The following is a 26,506-nucleotide window of genomic DNA, read 5'->3' as shown; positions in this document are numbered from 1 at the left end:
GAGAAAGATAAAAAAAGAACACAGCATAGTTATGTGTGTGCTAGGCACTGTACACACCCATGTCTATCATGTTATATGTCACCTCGAGTATCCTTTAATGAAAGAGAAATTGTATGATGAAATACAGCAATGGGTCACAAAAATTAATCTGATTATCTCTTTGATCATCTTTTAAGTTCAACTAAACCCAGAGTTGAACAAGCAAATTCTAGCAGCAATCAGGTTGTTAAATGTGCTTTCCTGTGCACTACAGCTATCTTACTAAACTCTGTACATTTAATTAATTGATGGGTCAGTCAAGAGAGTCAATGTGGCTCCCAAGCAAGAAGAACAATAGAGGTCGACTACACCTCTGAGGACTGTCATAGAAAACATGTAACAGAGGGTTGTGGCAAAGGACAGTGATAAATGCTTGACAACGGTGGAGCATAGAAATAGCTGCATATTAAGCTGCACAAACACCAACCTCTAACGTTCAACACCAACCTCATCTGTATTCAGTTTTATGCACATAAGAAGGCCAGAAACTAGTTTACAGGAAGTGAATTTTAAAGACCCCACTTACAAGAGGGAGGAAGTCACAAAACTGCAGGTAGTTTGCATGTGTAAAGATGCAAACAGAGGTGATTATCCCAGGGGCCGCAGTGATTTTGTGGAGGGTGGGGGGTGAAGGAGGTATGGTGGAGCATCGGGGGGAAAAGATGGGGGGTGAGTGATATGTTGAGGGCGTGTGGTAAACCATTGAGTCCCCCAAACCTCACACATGCATTTTAAGTGGGCCAAGCTCCGTCCCAAACCCATAAACACAAACTTGCCAACAGAGTTTGCCCTGTATTTACTTGCAGAGCAGTGCACAGCAGAGCAGTGCTACCCCTAGGAGTGGCGGTCATCGGCCTGACCTCTACTTACCTCCTTACAGCTGTCTGCTGTATGATTCAGTACGGACGGCACCACCTGGTGATGCTCTTCTGCACATAAATAGAAAGAGGCCAGGCCTGCAGACTGTCTCAACAGCCCGCAGACTAGCACTGGCCCACAGACCAAGGGCTGGGGACCACTATTTCAGGACCCCTGAAGTGAGAGGGATATGGAGACTGCAATATTTATTTCCGTTTAAACAATACCAGTTGCCTGGCAGTTCAACTAACTGATCTCTTTAGCTGCAGTAGTGCTAAAACAAGCACGGTGCTAATCCAGTCAGACTTCAGTCAGAGCACCTGATCTGTATGCTTGTTCAGAGTCTATGGCTAAAAGTATTACAAGCAGAAGATCAGCAGGACAGCCAGGAAATTTGCATTGTTTATAGCAGTTCCCATATTGTTCTCACTTCAGGTGTCCTTTAACACCTGTCAGGATCTCCAGCATCAAAATCAACCACATAGAGTTCCAGTTTGCAGCACCCCCAGCAATAATTTTGCACATGTCTCAACATGTCAAATACATAAAATAAATAGCTTAGAAAAAGATGTACTAGTTGCTCCCTACAGATCTTAGTCATTTCTGCACTGATATATGTGTAGAACCTATAACATACCATATTTTCTTTCAAACAATTCTTCAACCTGTTTCCTCAGTTCATTAATTCTTGCATTCCATTTCTCTGAAAAAGAAAATTAACAATTTACAGTGCACTAATAAGACAAACACAAGAAGAGCAGTATAAACTGAAGCTGTATTCGCCTAATATTTTACAGAACGTTTTTGATTTTCAAAGCACTTGGCATGTACCAAAGTTTTTGGACCATAAGACACACTTTTTCTCCCCCAAAAGGTTGGGGGGGAAAAGTCCCTGTGTCTTATGTTCCAAAGGTGAGTTTTTTCCATTGTTATGTGTCCTTTTCCATCAGGTCAATGCCTCCATGTCCCCCTTTAGCCTGTCCCCATGTCTGGTGTCCTCCGTGTCCCCCTTTGCCCTGTCCCTGTGTCGTCCTTGCTCCCGTCTATGCCTCCATGTCCCAGTGTCGTCCTTTCCCCCATCTATACTTCTGTGGCCCCCTTTGCCCTGTGGCCGTCCCCAGTAGATGACATACTTACCGTACCAATCAGCGAGAAGGAGTAGCAGGAGTTGGGTCCCTCGACGAGGAGCAGAGCAATCCAGTGAGCCCTTCCAAGTGCAAGCAGTGGCTCCAGCTTGACGGGACAGTCCTCAGCTTCCAGACGCCGTGCGGCCAATCCGGCAGAGGAGAAGCCATCCAATCACCGCCGCCTGCTGTTCTGACACGACCCGATGGTCTCGGAGGTGGTCCTGCCTCTGAGACCATCAAGTCCTGTCAGAACAGTAGGCAGCGGTGATTGGTACAGTAAGTATGTTACCTACGCTGATTGGTACAGTAAGTATGTCACCTACTGGGGGGGGGGGGGCACAAGGCAAAGGGGGACATGGAGGTACAGATGGGGGCAAATTGAATACTGGACATAGGGACACAGAGGCATAGATGGGGGAAAGAAGTACACAGGGACAGGGCAAAGGGAGACACAGAGGCATAGATGGGGGCAAGTTGGAAACCGGACATGGAGGCATAGATGGGGCAAGGTGGACACCGGACACGGGGACAGCGCAAAGGGGGACAGGACACATAGGCATAGATGAGGCAAGGAGGTCACCGGACATGGGGCAGCACAAAGGAGGACATATGGAGATATAAATGGTGCAAAGTGGACATGGGACAGGCTAAAGGGAGACACAGAGGCATAGGGACACGGAGGTATAGGGACAGGAGGACACAGGACGGGGGAAAAGGGGGGCACGGAAGCATTGGCTGGGGGAAAGGAGGACACAGGGTGACAGAAGAGGCATGGGGACAGATGAGACAGAAGGAAACGAGCAAAGGAGGAGACACAGGGAGAGAGGAGAACACAGGAGGAACAGAGAAGGACACAAGAGGTTAAAGAGAATCTGTATTGTTAAAATCGCACAAAAGTAAACATACCAGTGCGTTAGGGGACATCTCCTATTACCCTCTGTCACAATTTCGCCGCTCCTCGCCGCATTAAAAGTGGTTAAAAACAGTTTTAAAAAGTTTGTTTATAAACAAACAAAATGGCCACCAAAACAGGAAGTAGGTTGATGTACAGTATGTCCACACATAGAAAATACATCCATACACAAGCAGGCTGTATACAGCCTTCCTTTTGTATCTCAAGAGATCATTATACACAGGCCGTGTGCATAGAGGGGCCAGGAGGGGAGAGATGCATCACAGAACCACAACACTGAAGAATTTGGCAGCCTTCCAGACACAGGCTGACAAGTCTGACAAGAGAGAGATAAGTTGATTTATTACAGAGATGGTGATAGTAGAACGTGCTGCAGTAAGCCAGAGCACATTAGAATAGCTTTTGGAACTTGTAGGATGATAAAAAACAGGATGTAATTTTTGTTACGGAGTCTCTTTAAAAGGGGAAATAATTGGGGGTGGGTTGAGGGGAGAAGATCCACAAGAAGCCCCTGCACCATGGACCACCAGGTTTAGGTTTTTGTCTGTTTTTTTGCCCTGATTTTTGTCCTTTAAACCTAGGTGTGCCCTGTGGTCCAGAGCGTCTTATGGTCCGAAAAATACGGGTAGCTGAACTAAATATTTATTTCTGCCATTCATTGTAATTTACACTATATTAGCTTTAATACACATTACCAGCCACCAATATATAAGTTAAGATGTACTCTATCAAGTTATAAGGTATTTATATTATAAATACCACACCTTTCCAGGATGCATTATGTATATGTATCCTGATAAACATTTGCTGCTTATTCACTGTGACACACTGTAGAACAGACTCAACAGGGGACAGACGAAAAAAAGCCTGCTGTATAGGTATATGGAATTCAAATGGGTGGGCAGCAAATACAAGTCTAACGCTTCCAAAAATGTATTAAATCAGTTAACTGGAGAGGAATGGGACTTACCAAAGTTAAACTCTTTGGCTTTTCTCTTGCATTGTGCTGACTGATCGTTGACATTTTGGGGTATAGCACTTTTCTGCCTCTTCTGAGGGGGCACATATTCATCTGCAGATTACAAAGGACAATAAATGAACTGTGAGAATAAAAATATAATGGTTGATACTGTTCTAAAAACGGGCGACTTATACTATATCAATTTAAATATTAATTCATGCGGTTATTAACCCTGAACTTAAAAAAGAAAAATGTTGCAAAATACATTTTTGTTTCGGTTTGACAGGATAAAAACTATTTTTAAAGGTAAAACTAATGTGTATAATTATTATATGAATAACTCTTTTGAAGATTCTCTAATAAGGATTCTACTGCTCTGTCTACATACTGAAAAAAAAACACACGATTGGTTCGCACGATGGCCAGGGGCCCCGGACCGCTTTCACTGGCCGGGGCCCCAAGGCCAACATGCGATACCTGGAGGGGAGTGCAGGTGGGCCTGGACCTCTCACACCCAGGCTCTGGACCTCTCACATCCAGAAAACCCACCAACACTGCCTCCATACTGAAAGCTTAATTCAACACACACAAGCAATAGAATACAGCAGTACATGCATCCAGCTACATTTAAGTGGTCAGCAGGTGCTCGTCAGCCAATCAGGATGCACTGTCATACACCCTTTACCTGCCATACCACATGTAGCAGCCATTAGCATTCAGGTGGGAGGCTTCAGTTGGACGCCATCGCAAGATTGCGTCGCTAGCAGGACCGCCCCGTGCAGGCATCCCTCCCACAGGGGTCCCTCCCTAACCGCTCACCTGTCCGCCATGTCCTAGAGCTGAAAGAAAACGTTTAAAAACACACGATTGGTTCGCACGATGGCCAGGGGCCCCGGACCGCTCTCACTCCCCCCCAGGTATCGCAGGTTGGCCTTGGGGCCCCGGCCAGTGAGAGCGGTCCGGGGCCCCTGGCCATCGTGCGAACCAATCGTGTGTTTTTAAACGTTTTCTTTCAGCTCTAGGACATGGCGGACAGGTGAGCGGTTAGGGAGGGACCCCTGTGGGAGGGATGCCTGCACGGGGCGGTCCTGCTAGCGACGCAATCTTGCGATGGCGTCCAACTGAAGCCTCCCACCTGAATGCTAATGGCTGCTGTCTACATACTGGCAAATATTTCAGAGCAATGGCTTTGAACAAACTATTGTCACATGACCGTCATCTGAACATTCTGGCATAGCAGATGTTATGAGAGAGATGAGGGAAGGTTAGGTTCATACTGGGGCATCGTGGACGGAGGGGAAAAGTCGCATTGTGAATTTCATGCCCCTTGTGACCATACAGTGAAGCAACAGAAAGACCTGGGACTCCACCAGGATTTAGCCCAGTAGTGTGCTGTATTGCATGATAGTAGTATCAGAGTTAAAACAGCATTACATTTTGGTTGACAAGACCTTTATTAAATGCTAACCCACTTCAAGTGCATACTTAGTATATATAGAAAATGTGACCCACTAAGTTATAAAGAAAATGTGACCCACTAAAAGCGGGCACAGACATAAAGCAACATACTGACTACAACAATTAAAGAGGAAGGGTGTTTACACAAAAAACACTTTAAAGTGGATCTGAGATAAACTTTTACTCATTGCATAATTGATGTTCCTTTCATATAGTTTATAGGGCTTTCCTCAAGCCAAATACTTTGTTTTGTTTTAATACTCTAATTCCCTATAAACTAAACAAGCTCCTTTTTGTGCCTTGGCACTGTAGCAAGGGCTTATAGGAGATCAGTCTGGGCAGGAGGAGGAGGTTACTAGCCATTGATTTCAGAGGCAGAGGGGAGGAGGGAGGAGGAGAGGGAATTGAATTTACACAGAGGCAAGCTGATAGCATCTCCTGATAGCTGATAGCAGCCTGTGACAAACAGAACATGGCTGCCCTCATTGTATCACAGGATGAAATAATCATATTCTGTTGAAGCCGTTTGCAGATAGATATGCTGTGTAAACTATCTAAACTTTAGGTAACATATATAGACAAGTTACTTGTTATAGTTTTTCATCTCAGATCCGTTTTAACTCATAATCTACATTCAGGCCATTAGTAGCCAGTATATGCAAACCATCGACCCATCTACTTTTCCTCCATAACCTTGGGATCAGCTCCTTTGGGGAAGACACCACTTCCAGCACACACGCCACTTATCTGGCTATAGCACGAGAATTACCAGCAAATAAAATTGCCAGCTTCACTTGTGCTATGCCCGAGCATTAACAGCATTACTCATGTGAATGGTAGCTATTCGCCTAAGCAATGCTCCTGTGTGCCAGGTGATGGAAAGTGAGGTTTTTGTGTGGTGCCCCGATGGGGGCTTTAAAGATACTTCATGAGGCAGGGTGGATGTTTACTATAATACTGGTGTCAGGAGGCAACAGGACCGGGGGTGCATGGCTGAGCTTCCGGGGGAGAAAGGTGGTCAAGCACTGCAGGGGCGAGTACTAACAGCGCCTGTGGTACCGACAAAGAATTGGGGGGCAGCGACAAGAATGAATAAAAAGGAGGCCTGAGATGTGAGGTACAAAAATAGTAATTTGTCTAGCTTTTTTCTGTCTTTTGTGAAGCTAAGCACAGATACCGTAATTGTTCATGTTTGGCTTTGGGTATAGTTGGGTTTTATTTGTATTCAAAATTTACTTATAGAAAGCCACTCCTGGAACAAATATTTGACATAAATTAAGAATCCTAAGTATTCAGATTAATAGTGTGGGAGATTTTAAAAGCCCAAATTCAGCCTTTTTTTAAAATAAATGAATGAAAACTCCTGCCGGGTCTTTACTGCTCACTGTGTCCATAGTGGGAAGAATGAATCTCACTTCCTGGTTCTGTGAAACCAGAGTCCAATGTGCCACCAAGGCAAGAAGTGGGAACAGCAAAAACCTGACAAATGCTCTACCTCTGCCCCACTGTACAAAGCCTTTTTTTTCCACCGCTGTATCCTCTGTCCCTATTGAAGAGATATTGTTTTTGTAAACTAGGGCAATGACAACAATAGAATGAGTCAGCTGTTGTGATCCTTTTTCACATTATCAATAACTAAAATAAAAGCTTGCGGTGGAGCTTGGCTCATTGACATACAGTAAGTTTAAAAAAAGCTGACAATTGTCAGTCTCTGCAAACATTCCTGGACTTTCTTCCCCTAAAAAAGTTACCTTAACTGTCAGTTTAATTTAAAAAATAAATTCAACCGGTCATCTACCACCATTTGTCTTGATTCACATTTAAAAATAAAATGTTATGTACCGTAATTATTAGAAGTATGGAAACACTTGTGGGGACCATATGGCCACCGTGTGCCAATGCAGTGACCATGTACTGGAAAATACATAAATACATCGTATTGATAATGGTCTGCAGGAATACTAAAAATACGACCATGCTTAGTTTTGGTGTAGTAGTACAAATTTAAAACAGATAAAAAGAGAAATGAACATATTTTTGAAAAACACAGTCACTGAGGGAAAATGAGCCTACTACAGACTACATGGATCACATTAAACAGGATCACATTCAACAGGATTGAAGCCAGACGAAGGCTATACAGCCGAAAGCTTACTTGCGCTTACTCTTTTAAGTTAGCCAATAAATGGTATCATCCTGATTCAGAACTTCTTGCTTGGATCACATTAGTGTGTGTTTACCCTAAAAAAACAGCTTTGTAGGCTCTAACCTTCAATATGATCCACTTCTGCTCCTTCATTGGAATCTTCACTATAACCATGACCTTGAAACATAAAAATGGATTTAATATAGACATTCTCAGACATTAAACAAGAAACATAAATAGTAGCTATTTAAGGACTATGGTTTCGGAGCCCAATAAAATAGTACCTTTACTCTTGGGATTAATGGTGGCTATATACAGAGCAATCTAAATGAAAAAATAGTCTAAGTAATCTATTGAAACTGATACAAATTGAATGAACCATCATGGTAATTTACAATACAATACAATACAATACAATAACATTTGTAAAGCGCTTTTCTCCCATAGGACTCAAAGCGCATAGCTGTGTCTCAGATTAATACAGGATCGCAGGCTGGGTTGTGTTACAGAGGAGATAGTCCGATGTTCATGAATGCCAGACTGAAGAGGTAGGTTTTCAGTTTAGACTTAAATGCTTCCAGGGATGGAGCTGTCCTGATTGGGTGTGGCATGGTGTTCCAAAGTGTAGGGGCAGCATGACAAAAGGCTCTGTCTCCAAAGGTTTTGAGGTGGACTCTGGGGGTGACCAAGGTGTTACGTCCTTTTGATCTAAGATTGTGGGGGGTGTGATGTAGTTGCAACAAGTCCTTCAGGTATCCAGGGCCCAGATTGTGCAAGGATTTGAATGTCAGTAAGCCAATCTTAAACAGAATTCTCCATTTTATCGGTAGCCAGTGGAGTGAGCTCAGGGTTGGTGTTATGTGGCAATGGCGGGGTTGGCTCGTTAACAGCCTTGCGGCGGCATTCTGCACTAATTGCAGGCGGCGTAAGTCTTTCTTATGCAGGCCTGTGTAGAGGACGTTGCAGTAGTCTAACCTTGATGTGACGAAGGCATGAACTAGGGTTGGAAGATCCTCTGAAGGAATTAGGCGTTTAATCCTTGCCATATTCCCTGGGTGAAAGAAGGAATGTTTCACAACAGCTGAGATTTGATTCCTGAAGCTTAATTTCCCATAAATCAGTACTCCCAGGCTGCGCACATAGTCTGAGTTGTTCAGGTCTGAGCTCCCTATCCTTAGCGGTGTTGGTTGAGACTTGGGCTGCTTTGCTGTTGAGCCCTGGCCCTCGATAACAAGAACCTCAGTTTTGTCAGCATTAAGTTTTAGCCAATTATTATTCATCCACTCCTGAAGCTCAGCTAAGCATGCGTTTATTTGTGGAGTAGGGTCTGTGACGTCAGGTTTGAATGACAAATATAGCTGGGTGTCATCAGCATAGCAATGATATGTCAGGCCATGTTTTTGTATGATTTCTCCAAGTGGCAGCATGTATATGGTGAACAGTAAAGGGGATAATATTGCGCCCTGAGGTACACCGTATTTCAGTGGTACAGGGTTGGAGAGGAAGGGCCCTAAGGCTACCCTTTGTATTCTGCCAGCCAGGAAGGAGTTGAACCACTGGAGAACAATGCCATCTATGCCACAGTACTCTTGTAGCCTGTTGAGCAAGATTTCATGATCGACTGTGTCAAAAGCCGCTGAGAGGTCGAGCAAAATCAGGATGGAACATTGACCCTTGTCTCTTGCAATGAGCAGATCATTGCAAATCTGGGTGAGGGCTGTTTCACAGCTGTGATATTTCCTGAAGCCAGATTGAAGAGGGTCAAGGATGTTGTTTCTGGAGAGCCTGGCTTCAAGTTGGAGGTAGACAGCCTTTTCAATAACTTTTCCCAGAAAGGGGAGGTTTGAGACAGGTCTGTAGCGGTTTAGAGCATCTGGGTCTAAGGATGGTTTCTTGAGTAGAGGCCTGACGATTGCTTCTTTCAGAGTAGAGGGAAACCACCCTTCTTGTAAGGAGCCGTTGACTATTTTGTGGAATGCCGGTATAAATAGTTCAGGGCATTTCAACATGAACTTAGTGGGGCCAGGGTCCAGATCGCAGGTAGTCTGGCGAAGGTTTGAGAGGATATCCAAGATGTCTTTTTCAGTGATTACCTTAAAATCAGACCATGGTGGTAGGCTATTTTTGCACCTGTTATATGGCTCTGCATGGGTTTCTGGGGCTGTGAATTGAATGGCAGATCGTATGGAGGAGGCTTTGTCTGAGAAGAAGTGGGCAAATTTAAAAATAAATCAATAAATTTAAAGCACCCGAATTACATTTCATAAAATAAAAATATGAAAAATGTGTTAGTCGAAGGATTGACCTACTGAGATTCAGTATATAAAGGTTTAGATTGGTTATTCCTTATATAGCAACCATAAGACTCTTCCATTCTGACATTTTTTCAACAGTCTCATTTCTGGTTACCAGGTCTTAGAACGGTATCTAAACCTTTTGCTTTCCCTCTATGCTCCTTTCATTAGGTATCACATTACCACAGTTCCAGAGGGTGTGGATAGGATTTGTGTCAATCATCACTACTTGCTAAATAGTCAATAATAAATGAAATTCTATTAACAGAAGCAAAGTAAAGTTTTGGGCAAACTCCTACATTAAAATTTAAATTCATACACCTATTTACTTGGCTTATCTTCTTAAAATTCATGAATATTAAAGGAAACCAGAGACTTAAAAACAAACAAAAAAAGTTTTATACATACCTGGGGCTTCCTCCGGCCCCATGCACACTTCTCTTGTGCAGATTGGTCGTGACTGGAAGAAGTTACGGGACCCGGTACCGACGATAGACAAGGCTGAGGACGGCGGCGTGGGAGCGATACGTGTCCATGAGGTTGGAGGAAGCCCCAGGTATGTATAAAACTTATTTTAAATGTCTCTGGTACACTTTAAAGTTATAGCTCATCATGATAAGCTCAAGCCGCTTTGAGGATTCATAGTTATTAGCTATTTTATGCTGATGATGTTATAGATTACTGGCTTCTTTATAACGTGAGGATGTTCCATTGTTTCCCCTCCTCCCACTCCTCTCTCTTTCCCTTTCTCTACCTTCCCTTTCCCCATTCCTCTCTCTCTCTCTCTCTCTCTCTCTCTCTCTCTCTCTCTGTCCCTCCTTCCTACCTTCCCTCCTCTTCTCTTCCCTTTACCCCCCAAAAAATGGGTCAATAGGCTTTACTATTATAAGAAGTCGTACTCCGACATTGTTGCAATTGCTCTTCAGCTGTTCTTTATTGTATTGTTATACATTGACACTGCTCAAAGCCTTGATAAAGGTGTAAACCGAAACAGCAGTCTGTCACTGCTGCCACTTTGGTGCTTTTAAAAGAGCTTTGATACAAGACAGCGGTGCCGGTCCTTTCTGTTTTATCTGGACTGCACTTCCCAGGAGGCACTGGGGAGAGACCTTGGGCACGCTGCATACTCTTTTTTGGAAACGGTGCTCCCTCTCTTTTGTTTATGTTAGATATCAATAGACATTGATATTTAGAGAGAAAAAATAAATTCATACTGTAAGAATCTAATGCTTGAAAGAACAAAGAGAAATCGAGAGCCCAATATGGTGTAGTATTGTTGAGTTAGTTGTGGTTTAAAGCAAAATATTTAGATATACTCACAAACATGGGTTACCCATAGGCAACCACTTCAAGTGCAGGTGGGGAGTATTAGAACCTGACCCCACTCAGGTTTTTAAGATGTCGCTCTCTGTAGATAGGAAACGGGGTAGCACCCCTCCACCGAGGGTGGAATCAAGATTTCAGCAAGGCTTGGTGTACAGAGGCGCCAGAGTAGAATAAAATCGTTTAAAAACCGTCTAAAAGAGGGGGATGTTCAGGTGGACTTACCTCCCTCAAAAATATAAAACTCAATTGAGTCACAATATATCAATACAACGCGTTTCGCAGGTGTGGGCCCGCTTCATCAGGCAAACAGGAGCATAACTCAATGGGTCTAAATGCAGAAGAGACGCTCACTTCTGCATTTAGACCCATTGAGTTATGCTCCTGTTTGCCTGATGAAGCGAGACCACACCTGCGAAACGCGTTGCATTAAGTGGAGTTAAAATATTTGTATTGATATATTGTGACTTAATTGAGTTTTATATTTTTGAGGGAGGTAAGTCCACCTGAACATCCCCCTCTTTTAGACGGTTTTTAAACGTTTTTATTCTACTCTGGCGCCTCTGTACACCAAGCCTTGCTGTAAGAATCTAATATTTAGTCTCAGTGTGTGACTACTTGTCAGCTTCAGCGCTTGTCCTTATCACCATCGGAAAGTATACAGCCGTTAGAAGATTTCCACAGACTTGGAACTCCAGAGCAAATTAAGAGTTTTTATTGTATCCAGCCGGGATACTCGGTGAAATCTTGGTTACAAACTTATCTTGAAAATGGCATTACATGAGCCCAAAACACATGAAGCAAAGCAAACATCAGCATGTAATAATACGGATATTGAGCAAAGCTGAGATAAATATGAGCGCGCTAGCGCAGACATATAAGGATCAACCTTATATATGGAAAAACCTCCAGATCCACAAGTGTCAACTAACCACACGCCCCCGAAGGTGGGATATTGGCGGGTTCCAGGTGTCACCCCTATTAAACCCTTGCTATTGGCTTATAGAACTCTGTGATGGACATCCAGAACTCTATGATTGACATCCGTCTAGTGCGCAAGCGTGAAACCTGTGCCCTGTACTCTAAATACCTAGAAGCCCGTGTTTAGAAACACAAGGCATTGTTTGGCCCTGGCCATCCCAGGCTTAGATAGCCAGTCTGCACATAACATAGATAATGCTGCATTCCGACCTTTACTGTTCCCTGTAATGTTCCCTCTTATATTCCACTCTGGCCTTCTAGAATCTGTATAGAGAGAGAAAGGTCTTTGACTGAAACACTGGTCAATTTGGCTATAATAAGGGCCATACCTGGCAAGGCCCTGTAAGGATCTTACAGTGCACATACATCTTCTAAAACATTGTTTCTCAACATTTTATTTGTATGTACTCCCTGGCATGGCAAAGATTATTTCAAGTACCCCTTGACATAGATATATTTAATTGTAATACGTGGTAATTGGTTCTAAACAATTTCCAAGTACTTTATGTACTATTGTTTATAAATAACTAAAATTCTAATTTGTTATTTCAACCCTAATACCCTGTGGACCCATCATAAGTATAGCATAGACTAATATAGCTCTGTGGGTTAGGGTTGGACCAGTACTGCAGAATATTCAGATAGCTAATAGTGACCCAGAACCACCTGGAAAGTATAAGGGGTTAAAAAAGGTTTTTTTGGTCTCCTTTAGCCCCTTATACTTTTCATGTGGTTCTTGGTCACCATGAGCTATCTGGGTATCCTGTTATAAGACTAACCCGTAGTTTGACTGCGCTCATTATTTCTTTGCTCGAGTTTGCTTGAGTACTAGTCTGAAATGAGAAAGGGCCTACACAAAAACTATAACAAATTCACAATTTTGTAGGTTAATCTAAAAATCTTTGCCTTGTCTTAAAGGCAGTGAGTATATTGGAGTGTAAAACACCAAGTGGAAAAATGTATAGCACAAGATAGTTACCGTAGGTCAGAACCTAAAGAGGCAGCTGTATGGAAAACCAGTTTAAACCCCACCCCTCAATTGATATATTGTGACTTAATTGAGTTTTATATTTTTGAGGGAGGTAAGTCCACCTGAACATCCCCCTCTTTTAGACGGTTTTTAAACGTTTTTATTCTACTCTGGCGCCTCTGTACACCAAGCCTTGCTGTAAGAATCTAATATTTAGTCTCAGTGTGTGACTACTTGTCAGCTTCAGCGCTTGTCCTTATCACCATCGGAAAGTATACAGCCGTTAGAAGATTTCCACAGACTTGGAACTCCAGAGCAAATTAAGAGTTTTTATTGTATCCAGCCGGGATACTCGGTGAAATCTTGGTTACAAACTTATCTTGAAAATGGCATTACATGAGCCCAAAACACATGAAGCAAAGCAAACATCAGCATGTAATAATACGGATATTGAGCAAAGCTGAGATAAATATGAGCGCGCTAGCGCAGACATATAAGGATCAACCTTATATATGGAAAAACCTCCAGATCCACAAGTGTCAACTAACCACACGCCCCCGAAGGTGGGATATTGGCGGGTTCCAGGTGTCACCCCTATTAAACCCTTGCTATTGGCTTATAGAACTCTGTGATGGACATCCAGAACTCTATGATTGACATCCGTCTAGTGCGCAAGCGTGAAACCTGTGCCCTGTACTCTAAATACCTAGAAGCCCGTGTTTAGAAACACAAGGCATTGTTTGGCCCTGGCCATCCCAGGCTTAGATAGCCAGTCTGCACATAACATAGATAATGCTGCATTCCGACCTTTACTGTTCCCTGTAATGTTCCCTCTTATATTCCACTCTGGCCTTCTAGAATCTGTATAGAGAGAGAAAGGTCTTTGACTGAAACACTGGTCAATTTGGCTATAATAAGGGCCATACCTGGCAAGGCCCTGTAAGGATCTTACAGTGCACATACATCTTCTAAAACATTGTTTCTCAACATTTTATTTGTATGTACCCCCTGGCATGGCAAAGATTATTTCAAGTACCCCTTGACATAGATATATTTAATTGTAATACGTGGTAATTGGTTCTAAACAATTTCCAAGTACTTTTTGTACTATTGTTTATAAATAACTAAAATTCTAATTTGTTATTTCAACCCTAATACCCTGTGGACCCATCATAAGTATAGCATAGACTAATATAGCTCTGTGGGTTAGGGTTGGACCAGTACTGCAGAATATTCAGATAGCTAATAGTGACCCAGAACCACCTGGAAAGTATAAGGGGTTAAAAAAGGTTTTTTTGGTCTCCTTTAGCCCCTTATACTTTTCATGTGGTTCTTGGTCACCATGAGCTATCTGGGTATCCTGTTATAAGACTAACCCGTAGTTTGACTGCGCTCATTATTTCTTTGCTCGAGTTTGCTTGAGTACTAGTCTGAAATGAGAAAGGGCCTACACAAAAACTATAACAAATTCACAATTTTGTAGGTTAATCTAAAAATCTTTGCCTTGTCTTAAAGGCAGTGAGTATATTGGAGTGTAAAACACCAAGTGGAAAAATGTATAGCACAAGATAGTTACCGTAGGTCAGAACCTAAAGAGGCAGCTGTATGGAAAACCAGTTTAAACCCCACCCCTCAATACCCACAAGAATCACCCAAAATATTACCTTTGTTACACAACTCTAAGATTGCCAGTTGTATTTTCTATTTATTTCAGCCTCAAGTAAATGATCTACCCCATTCCAGTGGACTTATTACTGCAGTGTATTCTGCACAGACACGGGTATTACCTTGGTAAGAAAACTGACAGTAATCTTGATCATTAACTTCTTCTTTGATTGTGACTGTGGTTAATTCATAGGAATTGTCTGCAAGTAAATGTACAATAAAAGTAATTATTTTGGTTTTAATGGTCTCAAGTATTTATACATATTTATGTCCACACATATAAAGCAAAATATCAGTTGTAATCTCCGCATTATGCTGCTAAAAACAAAGCATCACATGAATTTAAAAGATCAGGTATATCACTTGCCAATCTGTAACTATGCAGCCACAAAAATAAAACATTAGCCTGTACCTAATAATTTAGAAACCAAATGATCACATACAAAGGTAAACTATATAAATATTTATTTAACATATTTATTTGTATATGTTTGCACATATTTAAAATGTTCAATTTTTCACCATAGTGCCCTTTTAAAAAGAACTAGTACTGCATAGGCAGATAAAAAGCTTCTAAATACAACATACCAGAGTCATCACTTGGCTCAGTTTTCACTTGAACAGGGTAGGAGCTGTAGGGAGACAAATGCAATAGTGTTGAGGGTGAACAAGATGTGAAGCCCCCCGGCCCCCCCCCCCCCCAAAAAAAAAAAAACACAGTCACATTATAAAAGTACAGACGAGTCCTGGTTATCCACAGCTCAACTAACCAGAACCAGTAGTCTCAACCAGCCAGCACAAATCGCTGGAGGTACTCACAGTGGTGAAGGCAAACTTCTTAGGCTATTCGTGGGCTTTGTTGTGCTTAAAGTTCCCCAAGGTTAATAAACTTTCCTTTCAATTACTGTATTTTAGCATTCAATACAGAGTGTATGGTATGTATATAGAATGGGGTATAGTTCTCTACTACCTATGTCTATATTTAACATTGAGTCTTAGGCATCCAGAAAGCACACTTTATGCGGCATTAGCTTATTGCTGTTGGTGCCGCATAACTTAGACTACTACTCTACTGTATATGTATACAACATTTTTTATGGATTGTCTTTACTTCTTGCTTTTTCATACTTTGCACCACGTTTTCATGACTGCAGGCTACGTTTACACCACACCATACAGGCGGTCAGGCACTGTACTGCTACACATGCCACAAACACTATTGTGGTCCATACTACTGACACATTCATTTTAGTGAATGTAAAAGCAGATAAAATGTGTACTGCAAGGTGATAATGCCTCACACACTAGTGTAGTGCCGTAGAGCAACTGCAGACACAGCACTGCTTTCCTGGTAAATCACACTCTGCATTTGGAGATGTGTCCATACAAGGTAACTGCAGTCACCACATGTACTGTTTCTAAAATAAATACACTGCCAGACACGACAATGCGTTTTTGGCTGCCATGTGTGGTTACAAAGGCTGCCATTCAGCTGTATTAACTTGCATATAAAAAGGTGCTGAGTGGCTAGCAGTTGGGACGTAGGCAGTTCAGCCTCCCATGTGAAACAAGCCTTATTGTTAAAACGTTCTATACTGCAGATATATTGATAAGAAAGAAAGTTTCTTCAAACCAAACAAATACCTTTCAGAGAAAGCTGATTCTTGTTCAGATGCTACATCTCCCTCTGAAACAAAAGACTAAATATTATTCTTGTTACTGGCTGCATACTGCAATAAAACAGGAAAAATTGTATGAAGTACATCTCAAATAATCGTTCTAAATGTAGATAACATTTTTAACCACTTCATGATGAAAATAACTTTGTTTTTTATTCTTGCTTCAGTATTATTTTTTGCTCCCTTTTTTGCTTTGCTGACTAACAGAGCAGTTGTAAAAAGTATAATTATGGAAAAATATAGTATTACTCTTTTTAGCAAGCAGAAAAGGACTATTTGTGGCTACCACCTTATCTTTACATAGTTTCACTAATTGCTAACACCATACCTCCTGTTACCACACTGTGCTTTGTGGACAATCTTGTTGTGAGAAGGTAAATAATGGGTATCGGTGAGGCAACCTTACTACAATGGAAGTTTTGCTTTTATTTCATGTTTAATTATTTTCTGTTTTACAGTCACGGGCATGTTTATTTACAGGGAAAAAAAACATGTTCTACTTTCTCAGATCTGCTATTGAGCAAATAAGGTATGGCTTAGTAATGAAACATTCTTTCATATGCTTTTTTAAGGTACTATAATTAGGATTAATAGTGATGATGGCTACATGTTAGGCATCCATATGGTAGCCATGGCTAGGGCAAGAAAGAGCAGTGATATCCTGATACATGGAGCCCATATGCAAAAAGACTTTTTTCTCCTGAGTTTTCTCCTAAGTGACATTTTCAAACTTGTCAGTACAGTAAAATGTCTTTTAAACCGCCAACAAACAAGAAAATACTTAAAATTGTTTTAATAGTATTTTTTTTACCTACTTGTTGGTACGCTTTCAATTGCAAAGTGGGGAAAAGTTATTCTAAATAGAAGATAAAAAATTATCTCCTGTGAGAAAACACAGGTGAAAAAGTTAATTGCATATGGGCCTAAGTGTATTTCATTTTATGCACTCTATACATAAAGGACTATTGTACTTAAATAAGTTTAAGTGATTAAAATTGTAATGGGGCTAAAAGAATTAAAAAAAAAAGATGCAACAATTACCGGTACTTAGTCACGTCGGGTTAACTTTAAAAAGGCTGAGAAGCACAATATGGCCAGAAATAGACTCGCAAAGAGAAGTCTCATATAAATAATTAGTGCCACCAGGGACACACTAAGTTTACTCAAGGAGAGTTGTTCATCAGGTAGCAAATATCTAGGCCCACTAAAGATGCGTTAGGAAATCAAGCCATTTAAATAAAAATAATATTGACAGTGCCATAGTAACTAGAATAAAGTTCTTACCATTTGAGTTACTTCGATCAAGAAAAGATCTGTGAAGAACAAACCATTTTTAAAGGTTTCATGATAAGACCAACAAACAACAATTTACAGTGGAGAAGTACACATCAGTTCCAAATATAGAGATCTATTTATAAATTTGCATTAAAAATAAAAACTTTTGGTTTGCATTTTTATTAAATGCCTGCATGTGACCATAGTCATGTGCCAATCATAGTCTATGGTCAATTTTATGGGAAAGCCAGGTAACTTAACTGTATTTTGTAGGGTTGTGGGAGGAAACTCCCATAAGTGAGTGCCCAGAGGAAATCCACACAAAAACAGAGAGAACATACAAACTCAGTGAAGATAGTGCCCTGAATAATATTCGAATCATGGACACAGTGCTGCAAGGCGAGAAGGCTATCCACTATGCCCCCATGTGCCCGAGCTTTGTTACCGTTTAAGCAGCAAACACCATTCAAGCTTATAGTTGTGATCAGTTACTCAACACCCAGTCACCAATCACATCATAATGTGGGCAAGATGTTATCCCACAGCAAAAATAGGCAAAGTAACACTCAGTGGTGAAGCTAGCAATGCATGTCCCTGACTGATCCTTCCCAAAGATGCAAAAGTAATAGCTGGTATCAGGCACAAAGAGACAGATAGCCACATGGCAGTTTGAGGGGAAAGATTTTTAGACTTAATGAAAACAATTTATAAATAATAATCTATTGGATTTCAATCTACTCACACATAATAAACACTTTAAAGCAAGTCTGCAACAAACTCGATCCAGTGCCTGGCAAGGGTACCACCCTTTCTGCACTAATTATTTTATGTACTAAATCTATAGGAAGCAGTAATACATATTTAGTCACACCCCCATGTGTACACCTGACCATGCATCACCCCCGGCTTTGGATCAGAAACTATTATATTGGAAGCCGGGAGAACACAGTATATGGTCAGAAACTCAGGCTACCCATGTAGTCATAGACTTGGCCACCTAGGCATAAACTAACCTCTATGCCAATGTAGCTTAACTGGGTGGGCAAAGGCATGGTTAAGGTCACAGATGCAGTTGAATTTCTCTAACTAGGATATACAAACTGCATCTGGACCTGTGAGCTTTTTGCATATTCTTCTTTCAAAACAGGCACTGTGGAAATGTTACTAAACTTGCAAAGAATGGAGCCTAACCCTTAGTTGGCACTGTAACAAATATGGTCCAATTTTACTTAAAAGGAAAAAAAAAAGGAAGAAAAAGTGAACTGCCAGCAGTAGTGTCTAAATTGCACTAGATATCTAGCTTCAAGGATTTGACCAGCCGATATCCACACATTGATATGGGGTCTCTTTTCAAACTGTATGTGTGGTGTCCATAACTACCGTACACAGATAATTCAGTCTGTAAACATTTTTCCTCCAATCGGAATTTCTTTAAAAAAAATGACAAGATACAACGGACTATTTTTTTGTTTTTATTTATTTTTCACAGAAACATTACAAAACATGCATCTTACCTTTTAATATTAAAATATATGCTGGATGTGTTAGCCAAGATCAGTTTTGCTGTTTGAATATCGTACATTGATGGCGCTTTGACAGGTATGTCTTTCAGACGACCACAGAATGTGATAGCAGAGGGGTCTCTGGTCAGCATGCTGTAAGGTATAGGCACCTGAGCAGGCATTCCTAAAGCTTTACCTGATGGGAAGAACACATACAGTAGTGCTCGCATTCCTGTCTTTAATCTAAAAAGGCAAGCTCATATAATATCAAAACCAGTATTAGTACTTCAGGACAGGCTGTTCTTAATTGCAAATTTGCAAGATCAATTGAAAGTGCTTTCAAAATACATACAGTATAAGACACCAAAACAAACATTCACGTACACAAACCATAATTGTGATCCAGCAGCAAAAGGTAAAAAAAAAAATTGCAGTGAATGGAAAGTGGGAAAAAAAACGAAACACTCGCCTATCTGTAAATTGGATCTCTTGCTAATATTAGCTCTTATGCTTACTGTTGTTGTATGTGTTTATGTGAAATAAACTTGAATAAAGACAGTAATTAATATTTATAGGTGGAGTGATGTACCGGTACCTTTAGTTCTATTTCTAGTCACAGCTTTGTTGGTTGCACCACAACCCCTTATACAATGGGAATAACAATATCTTTATATTTATTATGTATCCAGATGCAGTCATCGCCATATTGACACCATACCTCTCTGTAACTATATACAGCTGTCACTCCCCTGCTGCTCCATTCCATGCACAGTCAACAAACACTGCCAACCTAATTCAATCAATATTGAAAAGGCTAAAGTCCTAATCTTTGATCAACCTTTGTTTTGATTGTTAATGTCACTGCTATGACTAAGGAGCCATAAGTTTGCTCTGATACGCGTGAGCTGTATTGCTGTTTGTCCATAATTGCCTCAATAAAAATTGGACTTTTATCCTGAGATTGGTGCAGTGGAATTCTTATCTACTACATTTACCTGGCTCTTTGGTGTTCTGCTCCCGACACAGTAGGTGCAGTGGTTCCTTGGATTCTTTATTTTGATTAGTGTATTGTGTTAAATATGAAATAATTAAAAACAAGCATAATGTATGGCTGTCTAATTGATCAAATGTAGTGCAATATGTGGCCTGCATTAGCTATCCTGACACATCAGCTTCAGGGCGTGAGGGGCAGGGCAGGCTGAATAAAAAGGAAATAAGGTCCCGGTTTTGGCATATGAAATATGTGTTTCACAATCCAGTTTCAGAATGGAAAACAAAATGCTAAAAACGAGAATTTTATAATAATTTTTTTTATTTAGTCATGAACATACATAGACTTAACACTGTATTTTAGATTACCATAGCGGGTATGGAACAAGTCTTCTACTAATTTCCAGTGAGAGTCATTGTTGGAAGGGTTTGTTTTTTGTCTAGACGACTTGACTGTAGATTCTGAAACGTCATCTTTACCCAGCTTACCTATAAAAAAACAAACAAAACCAAAATCAGATATTTACAGTACTGAGTTTCAGCAAAAAGCTCAGTTAAAAAAAAAAAAAGTGGTGGCCAACTACAAATCACCTCAGTTAAGTTGCAAGAGCATTTTTCACTTGGAATGGAACAGTATAGTGATCAGTGTTCAATTTTAAAGGACAAATGTACTTATATGATTATCATGTCAGCAGGCCTTAGACTTATTAGTATTCTCCACCAAAGGCTTTAAAAAATATCAACTGTGGTAAGTAACCAGACCCTACTGCTTACACCTGGCACATAGTTTATCAAGCTGCGGCTCCCTTGAAGGTAACTAAGCACCTTTTTTATAAAATATATATAAAACAAACAAAAATCATAGAATGGTCTGTGGAAAGGGTGTGACAGGGATTACTAAACTTTGTGTGTGTGTGTGTGTGGGGGGGGGGGGGGGGGGGCTCCTTATACCCTTCATTTCTATGGGCTCCTCCATCTTCTTCTGGGAGACCGGCAGGTGCTGCAGTTCCAAGCTACCTCCTGCGCGATGTACTCACATTGAAGGACTACTTCTCCCAGCATGCTTTGCAGTGGCCGGGAATGTGTGATCCCTTTAAAACTTAACTGCCTCCTCCTCCACAGCAGAGGACATGTTTGGTGTAAACCAAAAACAGTATTCAGCATTCCCGAAAAATAACTCCATACCAACTGTGGAGCATGGAGATGGAAGTCTCATCATTTGGGCATGAATTCTATCATGTATCAGATGGAGCTTGAGGAACATGTGACACCATCTGTAAGAAAGTTAAAGCTGAAGAGGAACTGGGCCCTGCAACAGGACAATGACCCAAAAGATACCAGTAAATTCACAAGGACTGGCTGAAAACTAAGAAAGAGAGAGGTCTGAAGTGGCTGAATCAAAGACCAGATCTTAAAGGGGAACTGAAGAGAGAGGTATATGGAGGCTATCATGTTTATTTCCTTTTAGACAATACCAGTTGCCTGGCAGCCCTGCTGATCCTCTGCCTCTAATACTATTAGCCATAGCCCCTGAACAAGCATGCAGCAGATCAGGTGTTTCAGTGGTTCAGACTTATAAGTCTGATCTGACAAGACTAGCTGCATGCTTGTTTCTGGTTTTAATCAGATACTACTGCAGAGAAATAGACCAGCAGGGCTGCCGGGAAACTGGTATTGATTAAAAGGAAATAAACATGACAGCCTCCATATACCTCTCTCTTCAGTTCCCCTTTAAGGTGGCCAGACACCACACATTTTTTTCAATTGATTTTCAATTCAAGAGTTACAATAACATTTTGGGATTGATTGTAACATTTGGAAAATCTGACCAATGTAACACACACACACACACATGCGTGTTCAATTTTTCCCTAAATCGGACCCAAACCAAACATTTTTTTTAATTCAAAATATTTAGTTGTACCACTCTGACACATAGAAAGATAAATAAACCCTCCTTCAAGCCTATGAGCATTTCAGTGCATGCTTTTCACCCTCCTCTTTGCATAACTAGGGTTATACAGGTGGCACCCATTTTCAATTCCTCCTTTGCTGGACACCATCTACTCCACCAGTTTGCCAGATCCTGTCCCGGCAATTTGAAAGGAAGAGAGGGGTTCCTCCAATAAATGTAAAATACTTTATATTTGTCATCATGCAGCTGAAAAAAGGCTGCTATTTATGATTATAATTTAGAAAATAGATTTTATTTCTGAAATATTGTATTTTGAATTTGGGTCTACTTTAATTATGAAAAAAAATTATTAAAATCTCATAAAAATCCACCATTCCAGACTTTTATTAAAAATTAATATTTTATCAAATATCTAAAAAACAAAACAAAAAAAACAACTATTTTTCTGTACAACCAATCGTTTTTATCAAATTGCTGTAAAATTTGGATCATTTTATTGTATTGTGGGTGGCCACCTTCAAGGGTAATCTGAAGTGAATGATGGAGGCTGACATATTTATTTAATTTAACCACTTCAGCCTTCAGTAGTTTTCACTTTATGCATCCGAGCAATGTTCACCTCCCATTCATTAGCCTATAACTTTATCACTACTTATCACAATGAACTGATGTATATCTTGTTTTTTCCGTCACCAATTAGGCTTTCTTTGGGTGGTACATTTTGCTAAGAGCCACTTTACTGTAAATGCATTTTAACAGGAAGAATAAGAAAAAAATGTAAAAAATTGATTATTTCTCAGTTATCAGCCATTATAGTTTTAAAATAATACATGCCTCCATAATTTAAACTAACGTATTGTATTTGCCCATATGTCACGGTTATTACACCGTTAAAATTATGTCCCTATCACAATGTATGGCGACAATATTTTATTTGGAAATGAAGGTGCATTTTTTCCGTTTTGCATCTACCACTATTTACAAGTTTAAAATAAAAAAAATATAGAAATATTTCATCTTTACATTGATATTTAAAAAGTTTAGACCTTTAGGTAAATATTTACATGTTTTTTTTTTTTTCAATTGTAATGTTTTTTTTTTTTATATTAAACATTTTATTTGGGTATATTTGGGAGGGTGGGATGTAAACTTTTAGTTGTAGTTTTACTTTTTGCCCACTAGATGGCGGCCATGAGTTTGTTTACATGACGTCACGCTAAGCGTAACATACGCTTAGAGAGACGCATGGGGGACGCAACAGCCAGAAAAAGCGAAGCTTCCGAGAGAAGCGGTCGCTTTTTCTGCGGGGGAGAGGAATCAGTGATCGGGCACCATAGCCCGATTCACTGATTGCCTGGCTAACAAACCGCAGGCCGGGAGCGCGTGTGCACGCGCACGATCGGCCGTGGGAGCGCGCGGACGCGCACATGGCCTCCTGGGCGTAGCTAGTACGTCCAGGAGGCCGAAGCAGTTAAACAATACCAGTTGTTACCATGGCAGCCTCCATATTCCTCGCAACTTCAGGTGTACTTTAACCTCCCTGGCAGTCTATTAAAAACCGCCAGGGGGCAGCAGAGTAGTTTTTTTAATTTTTTTTTTAATCATGTAGCGAGCCTAGGGCTCACTACATGCTAGCCGCTGTGCAGCGGCATACCCCCGCCCTCTTCGATCGCCTCTGGCGATCTCCGATCAGGAAATCCCGTTCAAAGAACAGGATTTCCTGGAGGGCTTCCCCCGTCGCCATGGCGACATGACGTCATCGACGTCGTGACATCATTGGGAGTCCTGATCTACCCTTCAGCGCTGCCTGACACTGATTGGCCAGGCAGCACACGGGGTCTGGGGGGTGGGGGGGGCGCGCGGCGAGTGGCGGCGGCTAATCGGCGAGGAGCGGCGGCTAATCGGCGAGGAGCGGCGGCGATCAGAGTGCACACGCAGCTAGCAGAGTGCTAGCTGCGTGTTGCAAAGAAAAAAGTGTGCAAATCGGGCCCAGCAGGGCCTGAGAAATCCTCCTGCGCGGCATAGCCCAAGCTCAGCTCGGGCTTACCGCCAGGGAGGTTAAGCAGGTGTGTTCGAAAGATTTACAGTGGTGTGGCCAATCTACTGGAGCAGGTGGGAAAAAGGTTTGCACTACTATCACACAGGATAACTGGCTGTTCTCACTAATGTGGCCCTGTTGAGTTTGGTGAGTGCTGATGTTTGATTGGACTTCTGGATTGTAAGGTCAGCTATGCTCTTTACTGTTCCTGCCTCAGTTCTTGCCAGCCCTGTCATGCTCCTCGCATCCCAGCAACCTAATTCCCTGGCCTCTGGACCAATACCAGTAGGTGGTTGGGTCTGTAAGACTTTTGTTAGTTACTGATCAGACTGTATAATCTAAACTCCCAGCATCACACAGTAATCCACAGATGCAATGTAATAAATTAACCACTTTGTCCTCCTTGATGTAATTCTACGTAAAGGAGGACATGTGTGCTCCCGCCCGCGGCCGTGGATCGTTAGCCCAGGAATCAATGATTCGGGCCATGGTGCCCGATCACCGATTCCTCTCCCCCGCAGAAAAAGCGACAGCTTCTCTCGCAAGCTTCGCTTTTTCTGTCTTCTATGTCCCTCTAAGTGTACATTGTACGCTTAGAGTGACGCCATGTAAACAAGGTTGCCATCTTGTGGCCAAAAAGTAAAACTACATCTAAATGTAAAAAAAAAAAAAAATTAAAATACACATATATTTACCCCAAACAAATACTATTTACATCCCACCCTCCCAAAAATAGCCACATAAAATGTTTAATAAAATAAAAAAAAAACACAAATATTTACCTAAGGGTCTAAACTTTTTAAATATCTATGTAAAGATGAAATATTTCTATTCTTATTTTTTTTTTTTTATATAAGCTTCTAAATAGTGATGGATGCAAAACGGAAAAAATGCTCTTTTATTTCCAAATAAAATATTGTCGCCATACATTGTGATAGGGACATAATTTAAACGGTGAAATAACCGGGACAAATGGGTTACAATAACATTTTGTACGTGAGTTTTAATTATGGAGGCATGTATTATTTTAAAACTAAAATTGCCGAAAACTGAGACATAATGAATTTTTTCAGTTATTTTTCTTAGTCTTACTGTTAAAATGCATTTACAGTAAGGTAGCTCTTAGCAAAATGTACCACCCAAAGAAAGTCTAATTGGTGGCGAAAAAAACACGATATAGATCAGTTCATCGTGATAAGTAGTGATAAAGTTATAGGCTAATGAATGGGAGGTGAACATTGCTCAGATGCATAAAGTGAAAACGACCGAGGGCTTAAGTGGTTAATTTAAAAAAAGAAACTATGTTCCTGAAATATAAGATAATGTAACATTTGCAGACAAAAATGGGCTTATTTTCTTGCTTGCACCAAATACTGAACCCAGTATGCAGATAACCATCAATATCAGTATCAAATCTTACTGGCTCGAAAGCCATATGTTCAATGCACAGAATATATTATATCAAATAGTGGTTTAAAAAAAAATCAGGCCAAACTGAAAAATAAAGCACAATTCGAGAACTACATTATTACTGTATGAGCATACTTACAGTACTGTATGAAATCTGTCTTCAAGTCATTTCTAATTTCCAAGAAGCTTTGTCCTTTATTGCTGCCAACTACAAGAGCTTCTGACTCATACACTGCAATGCAAGCTATTTCTGCTTTCACCCTGGCAAACTCCGTACACTACAACAGAAGAAACAGAATATATTAGCAACAACAGTAAGCAATGTTTGTTGGAATAATAAAATCACCCAATACTGAAAATACATCAGTGTACGTTTTGATGCTTAAAATTTATTTTTGTTTTTGCAAATTTTAATGGTTCCAAAGTAGGAATGAAAGGCTTATATTGCCCCTTTAAAGAGACACTGAAGCGAAAAAAAAATATGATATAATGAATTGGTTGTGTACTATGAATAATTACTAGAAGATTAGCTGCAAAGAAAATATTCTCATATTTTTATTTTCAGGTATATAGTGTTTTTCTAACATTGCATCATTCTCTAATATGTGCAGATTACACAACACTCAGCATTCAAAATGATTCTTTCAGAGCAGTCTGTGAACTAATGACCTCTCCTCTGGCAGATAAAAAGACATTTGTTTACTTACAGTTGAGATAATAAAAGTCAGATAACAGCCCTCTCCACGACTTTGAAAGTCGTAGAGCTTAATGGCTTTTTTGCATAGAGATAACAACTGGAGTTTCTCTTCCTGTACTGGAAACAATTAGACTGATGTATCTGATCTTAATGTTTTATTTCTTAGCTGTACTACACATACAAATCATAATATCATAAAAAAAAAAAAATCGCTTCAGTGTCTCTTTAAAATTCATCAAACTATACCAGGTTTCAAGAACGATCA

General features: G+C 40.6%; 1 protein-coding gene across 3 annotated transcripts in view; it reads right to left on the bottom strand.

The window, feature by feature from the left end:
* The window catches only part of GTF2I (general transcription factor IIi), a 138,727-nt gene that overhangs the window by 76,448 nt on the left and 35,773 nt on the right, over positions 1–26,506 (bottom strand). For all 3 annotated transcript variants that reach the window (XM_068268535.1, XM_068268537.1, XM_068268536.1), the window contains exons 3-12: positions 25,684–25,822; positions 20,551–20,670; positions 19,204–19,387; positions 17,699–17,727; positions 16,380–16,422; positions 15,324–15,367; positions 14,858–14,935; positions 7,626–7,679; positions 3,908–4,009; positions 1,535–1,600 (exon numbers count right to left, since the gene is read on the bottom strand). In XM_068268535.1, the coding sequence (XP_068124636.1) occupies positions 1,535–1,600; positions 3,908–4,009; positions 7,626–7,679; positions 14,858–14,935; positions 15,324–15,367; positions 16,380–16,422; positions 17,699–17,727; positions 19,204–19,387; positions 20,551–20,670; positions 25,684–25,822 (859 nt within the window). The remainder of the gene's footprint in view (positions 1–1,534; positions 1,601–3,907; positions 4,010–7,625; positions 7,680–14,857; positions 14,936–15,323; positions 15,368–16,379; positions 16,423–17,698; positions 17,728–19,203; positions 19,388–20,550; positions 20,671–25,683; positions 25,823–26,506) is intronic.

Source organism: Hyperolius riggenbachi, chromosome 2 (genome assembly GCF_040937935.1).
Source record: "Hyperolius riggenbachi isolate aHypRig1 chromosome 2, aHypRig1.pri, whole genome shotgun sequence".
In the NCBI taxonomy this organism is placed as follows: Eukaryota; Metazoa; Chordata; class Amphibia; order Anura; family Hyperoliidae; genus Hyperolius; species Hyperolius riggenbachi.
Note: the sequence above shows the minus strand (reverse complement) of the source record. Positions and strands in the feature narration are given on the sequence as shown.